This window comes from Eumetopias jubatus, unplaced genomic scaffold (genome assembly GCF_037043125.1).
Source record: "Eumetopias jubatus isolate StellerSeaLion01/CBP00866 unplaced genomic scaffold, mEumJub1_p1.0 scaffold_13, whole genome shotgun sequence".
Taxonomy (NCBI): Eukaryota; Metazoa; Chordata; class Mammalia; order Carnivora; family Otariidae; genus Eumetopias; species Eumetopias jubatus.
Genome location: NW_028274819.1, coordinates 7788272 through 7797955, shown reverse-complemented (window position 1 = coordinate 7797955; position 9684 = coordinate 7788272). Strand labels below are relative to the sequence as shown.

The 9684-nt window shown below is 62.2% G+C and overlaps 1 protein-coding gene across 3 annotated transcripts in view; it reads left to right on the top strand.

Annotated features, from left to right (window-relative positions):
- The window catches only part of SLC22A12 (solute carrier family 22 member 12), a 7607-nt gene extending 3527 nt beyond the window's left edge, over positions 1-4080 (top strand). For all 3 annotated transcript variants that reach the window (XM_028118349.1, XM_028118348.1, XM_028118347.1), the window contains 6 exons: positions 1093-1216; positions 1341-1456; positions 2212-2426; positions 2924-3032; positions 3252-3455; positions 4017-4080. In XM_028118349.1, the coding sequence (XP_027974150.1) occupies positions 1093-1216; positions 1341-1456; positions 2212-2426; positions 2924-3032; positions 3252-3455; positions 4017-4080 (832 nt within the window). The remainder of the gene's footprint in view (positions 1-1092; positions 1217-1340; positions 1457-2211; positions 2427-2923; positions 3033-3251; positions 3456-4016) is intronic.
- Positions 4081-9684: the final 5604 nt, after the last annotated feature.

The following is a 9684-nucleotide window of genomic DNA, read 5'->3' as shown; positions in this document are numbered from 1 at the left end:
CCAAGCCTTCCCCAGCATGGATAGCAGCCCCCACCCACTAGGTCGCAGAGTCAGAGTTGCCATGACACCTCCTCCCCATCCCTCCCTGTGCCCCCACCCCAAGTCCAGCAGGTCACTGGGTCTTGTCAACTCTACCTCTAACGTGTGCCTTGAGTCTCCCTTCTCTCCCTGGTTCTGCTAACCTTGAAGGACCTCAGGGCCCCACGCACGAGGAGCAGGCAGCCCCACCCCTAGCTGCTGCTCGCAGGAGAGAGGGGGCCTGGCTGGGGGGGGGGTGCCTGGCTGGAGGCAGGAGCCTGTGTAGGGTAGTGGGCACGGCAGGGGACTTAGTGCGCTGGGCCGGTGCAAGGGGTCTGGGCTGATGTGGAGGGCGGCGGGGCCAGGTTAGTGTTACAGGCTGGCTCCCGGCAATGAGAAGGGGGAACTGAGATGCATTGGGCCAACGAGCATCCCGGCATGGGCAACAGGGCCAAAAGTGAGGCCAGGGCAGTGGGGCGGGTCAGATGCAAGGGATACTGGAGGTGACAGGAATTGGTGGTTGACTGGGTGCAAGTGGAGGGGGCTGGTGATATCAGGACCAAAGACCCTGCTGGGTGTGAAGCTGTTTGCGAGGAGGGGCCCTGGGGGAGGAGCCAGCTCAAGCAGGAAGGTGCAGCCTTGAGGGTGAGCAGGAAGACAGTGGGACAGCAGGGAGGCACCAGACAGGAGGGGGCCCTGGGGGGCTTGCAGCCCGTGCTGGGCTCACAGGCCTGCCATCCCGTAACCACTGGGGGGTCCTTACTGCACACGATGTCACCTGGGCCTGGCTTCCAAGTGAGGCAAGGGAAAGGCCACCAGGTCGGGAGGGAGGCAGGAAGGGAAGGCCTGGGCTTCCCAAGCACAACCCGAGAGGGAGAAGGAAAAAGGCAGAAAGGGTGGCCTGTTGGGGAAGGAGTGTGTCAAACAGCATGGCCTCCCTGAGCCGGGGGCCTGTGGGTACCAGTGAGGCCACCGCCCGGGGCAGGAGACAGAAGGGCAGTGAGGCTCGTGCAGGCCAGGCCCTGGGGGCCACAGGCAGTGCCCCCTTCCATTTCTCCCCCTGAACCCCGGCAGGTGGCTGGCAGAGTCGGCCCGATGGCTCCTCATCACAGGCAGGCTGGAGCGGGGCCTGCAGGAGTTGCGGAGGGTGGCTGCCATCAACAGGAAGAGGGTGGTGGAGGGTACGCTGACCACCGAGGTGAGGCCAACCCTCAGACCCTCTCCCTGCCCCCGCACTGGGCCCCTGGGAGGAGGAGGGTCAGAGGGAGGAGGGCGGGTCTAGTGCTCCCAGTGCTGACAGGCCCCCCCCTGCGCCCCCGCAGGTCTTGCTCTCAGCCATGCAGGAGGAGCTGAGTGTGGGCCAGGCCCCTGCCAGCCTAGGTGCCCTGTTCTGCACGCCTGGGCTGCCCCTCCGGACTGGCATCTCCACTTTGTGCTGGTAGACACCCCTTGAACCCTGCCCGGGGCCCCAGCCTCTGCCTCTGGCCTGCCTTGGGCTGTCGCCCGGGCCCCCAGGGACCCTGGAATCAGGGTTCTGGCTGGCATCCAGTCAAGGGGCCTCTAATGACTCCCCTGTCAAACCCACGGTCCTGACAGCACCTCCAGGACAGGGTGTGCAGCATGGTCACCTCCCTTCTAGTAGCAGTCAGGCTCCCAGAGGAAGGAGCCCAGGCGGGGGGGGGGGGGGGGGGGGGGGCGGGGGGGGGCGGGGAGCAGGAGAGACGGGAGGAGTCACAGCAAAGGCTCTGGGAGAGTTGAAGTGCCCAGCCGGCTGAGGAGGAGAGCGCCTGCCACCCCGTCCAGAGGGGCCAGGGAGGAGGGAGGGGGATTATCAGAGCCCAGGCACCAGTGCCTCCCAGCAAGGACTGGAACCACTCAGGCCACGGAGGAAGGACACGCTCAGTAGAAGCCGTAGCCATGGAGGGGAGGCGGCACCCAGAGGGAGGGAGGAGGGAACATCCCGGCCTTCCCCCCCACACACACACCCCGCTGGTGCACCTGCGCCTCTCACCAGTGCCTCCCATTGGCCAAACCTCTCGACGGGCAGCATTGGCAGGGAGCCCAGGGAAAGGTGGTCTGCAGAGACCACCCCTCCACTACACAGAGCTTGCAAGAGGAGGGTGGAAATGGGTCTGAGAACAAAGGAGCCAATGAGCAGCCCATCCCCCCGGCCTGACTCCCCTGGCCCCGCAGGTTCGCCTTTGGCTTCACCTTCTACGGCCTGGCCCTGGACCTGCAGGCCCTAGACAGCAACATCTTCCTGCTCCAGGTCCTCATTGGGGTCGTGGACATTCCGGCCAAGATAGGCTCCCTGCTGCTGCTGAGCCGTCTGGGCCGCCGGCCCACCCAGGTGGGGTCCCTGGTGCTGTCGGGGCTCTGCATCCTGGCCAACACGCTGGTGCCTTACGGTGAGTGCGCAGGCCTGGGTGCGCACAGCTGTGGCCTGAGGCTTCCCTACCTGGGGGTGCTGAGCCAGGAACAGAGGCCCTTGCCCCCTCCTCAGAGGGCGCTGGACCAGAGCAGGGGCCCAGTTAGGAAGGAGGCTGTGGAGCCTCCGGGAGAGATGGTGGTGGCCTGCAGAAGGCAGTGAGCAGGGATGGTGTGGAGGGGTGGCTTCGTGACAAACTGTGGAGATAAAATAAGGCTCAGAGCCGGAGCGCAGGGGGAAGGTGAGGAGCAGGGGGTCAAGGAGGTCTCCCAGGGTCTGGCTCCAGGTGTCAGGCTGGGCAGCAGTTTGGGGGCAGTGAATGTAGCCATGAAGTCACTCGGGATGTGCTCTGGGGACACCCAAGTGGAGCTGAGTCACAGACATTGGGAGGTCAGGGAGAGGTCTAGGCTGGAGAAAGCCCCCATCTGACCTCGGGGCCCCTGCCACCAACTTCGGTAACCCCATCTCTGTCCACAGAGATGGGGGCCCTGCGTTCAGCCCTGGCCGTGCTGGGGCTCGGGGGCCTGGGGGCCGCCTTCACCTGCTTCAGCATCTACACCGGTGAGCTCTTCCCCACCGTGCTCAGGTGAGGGGTCGCCCAGAGCTGGGAGGGCAGGGCGGGGGCGGCCTTTCCCAGCCTCCGATGTCCCCACCGCCCTCTCCCTTCCCTGTGGTCTCAGGGCCGCCCAGGAGCGTCACGGCTCAGCCTGAACCCCTGGGCCACCCTGGACAGAGTGGGGGCTGGGAGGTCAAAGCCACGGTGGGCAGGCAGAGGGGCCCCTCACTGGTGTGTCTGCGACGACAGGATGACCGCGGTGGGCCTGGGCCAGATGGCAGCCCGAGTGGGAGCGATCCTGGGGCCTCTGGTCCGGCTGCTGGCTGTCCACGGCCGCTGGCTGCCCCTGCTGGTATACGGGGGGGTGCCAGTCCTTAGTGGCCTGGCTGCCCTCCTGCTCCCAGAGACTCAGAGCCTGCCGCTGCCTGACACCATTCAAGATGTGCAGAACCAGTGAGTGAACTCCGCCCCGGGCCCCCCCGCTCTGTCCCTCCAGGGAAGCCTGGAGTAGGGCGGGCCTGGTCCCCCGCGCTGCCGCTGGGCAGAGGGAGAACAGGGGTGCAAAGAGGGACGGGCCTGGCTCGGAGTCACACCGTACATCTGTGGGAGAGGGGAGACCAAAAGCTGGGTCTCCTGGCTGACCGTGTGGACTTGGTCTCCTGCCCTTCATGCCACCATTTGAGGCCCAGAGAGCTGGCCGCTTACCCCTTGACCCCAGCTCCATTCCACCTTAAGAGAAGTCAAGAGGAAGGAAGTGCGTAGACCTTCGGAAGGGGGAGGGCCAAGGTTGTGATGGGCATTGTTGGGGTGCTCACAGGCCCCAGACTCTCCCGATGAAGCCCCTGGATGACCGCAGGGCTGTCACCGCCCACCCCCTCCCCAGCACGTGCTCAGGGAGCGCATTCCTGGGCTCCTGGGCAGTATCTCCTGAATCCTCAGGAGAGACACAGTGCAGGGGTCAGAGGTCACGCTGCACCCACGAGACACAACCTTCTTATCTTTGTGTCTGAACAGGGCGGTAAAGAAGGCGACACACAACACCCCGGGGCCCACTGTCCTAGAATCCACACACTTCTAAGCCCCCCAGGAATTCTGCGAGGCGAAGCTGGGAGGAGCCCCTTCTCTCCTTTGGAGAAGGCAGGACGGCAAAGGCCCCCATCTCTAGAAGAGGGCCCAGGGGCTGCCCCTCTCTGCCTGAGGAGCCGCCTTCAACAAAGAAAGGGCCAAGAGAACAGCTTCACGGGCTGGGGGCTGCCCCGAGCACCCTCATGGGACCCTCCCTCATGACTGCGAGATGGAGCAGGGACCTGCAGGAACCTGTCCACCCCCTGCTCCCCTCCCCCCTGCTCACGGCCCCCAGCTGCCCACTACCCCCCCCCACCCGAGCTTGGAGGCTACCGTCACCCACGGTCAAATCTTCCCCAGCTCCTCGCACTGCCCCGAGGGCCCCACACAAGTCTCAGCTCCTCAGCTGTTCCCAAAAGGCCCCCAGGCCCCCTTCTGTCCACATTCCAGCCACAGGACCAATCCTCCACACCCCTTCTCTACCTGACAAGGTGCCTCCCAGACCCAGGGCCCAGGGCCCAGCCCGGGGCCATAGTAAAACCCTTACCCACAGCCGCGGCCTGGCACCTGACACCCATACTCCAGCCTCGGAGTTCCCAGAGGGTTGGAGTGGCCGCTTACCCCTTGACCCCAGCTCCCACACAGAGCCTGGCAGGAGGGGCACTAGTGCGGGGGAGACAAAAGAGTGAATAAAGGAACACATGACGGCCCCTCGCTGACTCCAGGGATGAGCCATGGGTGGGAGTGGGGACACGGAGAGCTCTGGGGAGCCCCTCAAGGGGCTGGCCCTTTCCCAGGCTGGGTTTCCTTCCCTGAAGGCCGGGGCCAGAGTGTCTGCCCTCTCCTGCCTCTGTTGTGGGCCAGGCACCACCCTGGACGCCTCAAGTCATCATCTTATCTTCTCCCAAACCCTTCAAGGAAGACAGCCCATTTTACAGATGGGAAAGTAAGGCTTGGAGAAACCAACTGCCCATGACCTGCAGCTCAGAGGGGAAGAATCCAGAGCCCAGCCCCGGTCTCCAGAGCCCAGCCCTGGCTATGACACCCCCTGCCCGCCCCCCCAGCCTCCGGCCGCACAACTGGGCAGCCAGTGATGCCTCTCGAGTCAGGCGTCTCACTCTCAGAACCAGCCGGGACCCTGCGGAGTCCACCAGCACCCTTTACAGGAAAACCCCGGACAAGGGCTCAGATGGAAAGGGGCAGAAGCCCGAGCTCCCCTAATACAAATGCGGGTGCAGGCAGAAGCCATTTGCAGGCCATCAGGGTCCCCACCAGCTGCTGATCTGCTGAGTCGCCCCAAAGCTGTGCTCAGGTGGTCTCTGCTTCTGCCTGTGTCACTGCTTCCGGGAACCTCCGCAAAGGGCTGTGCCCCTACACACGTGTGTGCCCGCGCGCGTGCACACACACACACACACACATCAGTGGTGGGTACACACAGGAGAAGATGAACGGGAAAACAGAAGGCTGCTCCTTGCCCCTGGGAGACAGGATCACTCACTGGCCTGGTTTTACCCACCACAGCCCCTGGGCCTCTTGGGGGGCGGGTGGGATCATGTCTTCCAGGCACCTGCCTGTGGCCACCTCTCAGTGAAGACCCCAGGAAGAGGGGGGTGGGGGTGGGGATCACGTTTGTAAAGCTGCCCAAAGGCAAGTTTGTCTCAGCCTGCCCTGAACTTTTGGTCCTGTCTGCCTGCTGCCCAGCTGAGCCCCAGCTACTTTCTTACCCTTGCTCAGCATTCTCAGGGCCCCCTTCTGGTGTCCAGAAGCTTCCAGAAGAGAGAACCCAGGGCCGGTGAGAGATGGCTCCTCCTCTCCCCTAGAGTGCTCACCAGTTCGCCATGTGGTCAGAGCTATCCCTTTGCCCACATTCAGAGCAGCCTGGCTCCTGGCCCTTCCAGGGGGTCCCCGTCTTCTAGAACCCAGGAACTACCTGCTTCCAACATGAACTCACTGAACTCAACGGGACCTGGAAGCTGGGAGGGTCCAGGGCCCTACCCCTCTCGGGCAGCGAGGCGGTGTCATCACCATGGCTGAGTGGGTGCCCCGCAAAGGGAGAGGGGGCTCTCTTGGCAGCAGTCAAAAGCCCACTTTCCAGCTGGGCGCCACCACCCAAATGGCAGGCCTTCACTCGGGACACCACAGGGAGCTCCCCATCCCAGAGGCAGCAGGGGCACCCTGCAAATGGAAGAGCCAAGGGAACTGGGTGTGGGGAGGAAGAAGCCATCAATTACCCTACAGTCTCATTCCCTCCCATGGCGGGAGAGGGGCAGTGGGGACAGGAAGGTGGCTCAGGACCCTCTCTAGCTCCAGCCAGACGTGCAGCTCTCCCAGAAGGGTATGTGGGGAGGGCAATGCAGGCTCCTTCAGCTCCATATCCACCTCCAGGAAAGGGATGTCCTCCCAGAGTAATCCCAGCCCTGGCTGAGCTTGTGTTCTCTCCCCTGGGGTGGCTGTGTGGTCTTCAAGGCCAAGGTATCAGCCAGACTCCACTTTGAGCTTCCGCCCCAACTCTGTCCTTGATCCTCCCGGGGTGGAATCTCCTGACATATCCCTGCAAGTACCGAGTGTCAAAGAGCGAGGTTCCTGGAATTTCAGTCACACCCAGATGCCATTTGCACACTCCTGGGGGTCACTGCCAGGCCAGCCAGACCTCAAGAAGCTCAGCTCAGGCCGTGTTAAGTTCAACATCAGATACCCAGATGAAGGAGCTGAGACTGAGGTGACCAATCTCACAGATGGGTAAACTGAGTCAATGGTAGAGTCCAGAAATCTTTCCTCTTACAACCAAGCCCTCGAGTGATAGGAGCTCTTAGCCTCCCGACACAGAGAGGAAAGCCCCCAGTCCTACAGCCACATGGCAGTGAGCAGGACTGGGGCCTCTCCTTCCAACTCCTGCACTGTCCCTATTTCCGGTCCCCTACTCTGACAGACTGCTCAGGCCCATTCTAGAAATTTCTAGAAAAGAATGTTCCCTTCTTGGCACCACAGAACTCCTGCCTGCCTCTATTTGTTTTCTTTGGCTAGTGGTGATGGGGCAGGGGAACCTGAGATGATTCCATCCCTTGGACAGAGAGAGCAGCCGCAGAAGGCCCAGGTACGCGGGCCTGTCACTGGTACGCGGACAGGATGTCCTGGCAAGACTGCCCCGAGTCAGGGCCTCCCCCCCCCACCCCGCCCTAGGCTTCCACAGGGAGTTAGAGCTGACCTCAGGTTCCAACACTGTGAGCAGTGGGGGACGAGCAGAGCCCATGCCTCCCCCAAGTGGCTGGTTCAGGAGGGCAAGGTGAGGCCAAGTCTATGGAAATCCACACCTGGGGGCGGCTGCAAGAGAACCCACTCTCCCACCAGTGACAAGAGTCTGGGGAAGAGCTCTCAAAGGTCCCTGGGGAAACACCCCAGGGTAAGGAGGATCTTCAAACAAAAGCTTCATTCCAGGATGGAAGGAAGGAGGGGGAGGGTCTCCTGTGGACATGCAGCCCAGGGACCCTGAGAGGTGTCCAGGCCTAAACATGGACCAGGCTTGTAAGCTGGAAAAGGCCGCAAGATTGAGCTGGCCGGCAACACAGCCCCATGTGGATGGAAGCTCGCGAAGAGATCCGAGCGGTGAAGGGTGATGGCGAGCCAACGGCACGAGAAAGCAGAGCCAGCAGAGGGAGGCGAGATCCATCCAGCACAAAGTGGAGGAGACCTGAGTGGCAGAAGCGTGGCCGAGTCACGGCTCATGTGTCCAGTGGCGTGGCGATCTACCACGGCCAGCTGGGAGATGAAGACCATCCACACTCTGCTCCCCTGAGAATGTCCGCACATTCAGGTCCTCACTACAACCTTCGCCTCAAGAGTTTCTACTCCTTGCCACCGAGAAGCTTAGCAAATACAGACCGGCTTCTCAGCGTGTTTGGGACCGTGGGCCTGTTCGGTGTCTCCAGGAAGGAGCAAACACCAGGGGATGAGGTTCTGCAGGCCCAGGAGCTACCCACGGTCAGCCCGCATGGACTGGGGGGTGGGGGGTGGGGGCTGCAGACCATAGAGTCCAAATCCTTAGAGATGCAGAAAAAGCAGAGACTCGAGTTAGGCAGAACTGGGGGCAAACGTGGACTCAGCCTCTGAAGCGCTTGTCGCCCGGGAGTAACACCACCTTCCCCCGGGGCTGTAGCAAGGCCAGTGCCCTTGCAAGACCCGCGCACAAGCAGCCCCCAGAGGCATAGACCCACCTTAGCCACTAGGGGGCACCATGACGCTCTTGCCTCTGGGGATTTGTCCTGACACGCGGGGGTGGGTGGGCTCCACCAGGCCACCTAGCGGTTCTCCAGCCCCATCCTCCGGCCAGGAGGTACATGGGGGTGAGACAAAGACAGGCCGCCCCCAGGAGCCCAAAACCATGCTCAGCCCAAAACTCTGGATGCTACTTACCAGCTCTCACAGGCCGCAATTTGAGCCCAAACCCGAGCCCAGAGCCAGGACCGATGTCCCAACAGTACCCACCCCGAAAAAACTGCACAGGACCGTTGGATTTGGAAAGTTTTTGTTTTCTTTTCCCACACATTTCCGGGGTTGGGGTGTTTTCCAAGACTCAGACACATTTGTTAACAAAGAGAGAAAAAAAACTGGGGGAGCAGGGAGCCCGTGGGCAGAGAAGTGACCCCAGCAGTCAGCGGGCAACGCCCGGCTCCCTCTTCCCTGGTGCCCGCGCCCAACGGGTGCCACAGGCTGCTGCTCGGGTATCTAGATAATTTGTCTTTAATATATATCTGCATTTGCCTTTCCCCTCCCACCCGCCCCCCCACCCCTGCTCCTCCAGCAGCTTCCCCATCAATGCACGTCGCCCGGCGGCACACAATAGAACAGGACTTTCCCCGGCCCCAGCCCCTTCCCTGGGCGGCTCCAGGCCAGCGCCTCCTCCTGGTGGGCAGAGTCGGGGCGCTTGGGGTGGGCACCCCACTGCCCTGCCCCGCCCCCGCCCCCCACCCCACGCTGGGCCGCTCGGCCCACCCGCCCGCCGTTCTCCCACCGACTCTGCAAACCCAAAGGTAGGAAAGGGAGACACAAAAAAGAAATGGAGAGGGAGGGTGGGGACAGAGAGAGACACAGCAAGCCTGGGATGGGGGCCGGAGGGCTTGGGAAGAGAAGGAAGGCAGGAGGGACAGAGGGAAGAAGAAAAATGGAGGAAATGAATAGGACGAGTAGTGGACACTTTACAAAACCCCCAGCCTTCCTTCCCGCCCAACCCCACCAAAATAAAACTACCCCCCCTTAAAAAAATAAATCAACCCAGGGCTGTGAGCACGTGCCCTGCCCAGGGCGGGCGCAGAGCTGAGAGGGACGGAGAGCCCCGGATGGCGCCGCCCCACTGGACGGCAGGAGGAAGGGGACGAGCGCGGGGTTTCCTTTGCTATTTTTTTTCTTTCTTTCTTTTCATTTTTTTTCTTTCCTTCGTTCTTTTTTCCCTTTTCTTTTCTTTTTTTTTTTTTTTTTTTTTTTTTTTTTGCGTTTCCTCTTCGTGAGAGAAGTCTGAGGCAGCCAGGGAGCAGGTCCCCATGGCCCCGGCAGGGAGAGGGCCGCACCCCGCTCCCGGGCCGTCCGGGGAGGGGCAGTTGGCAGTGGGGCGCCGAGCCGGGGC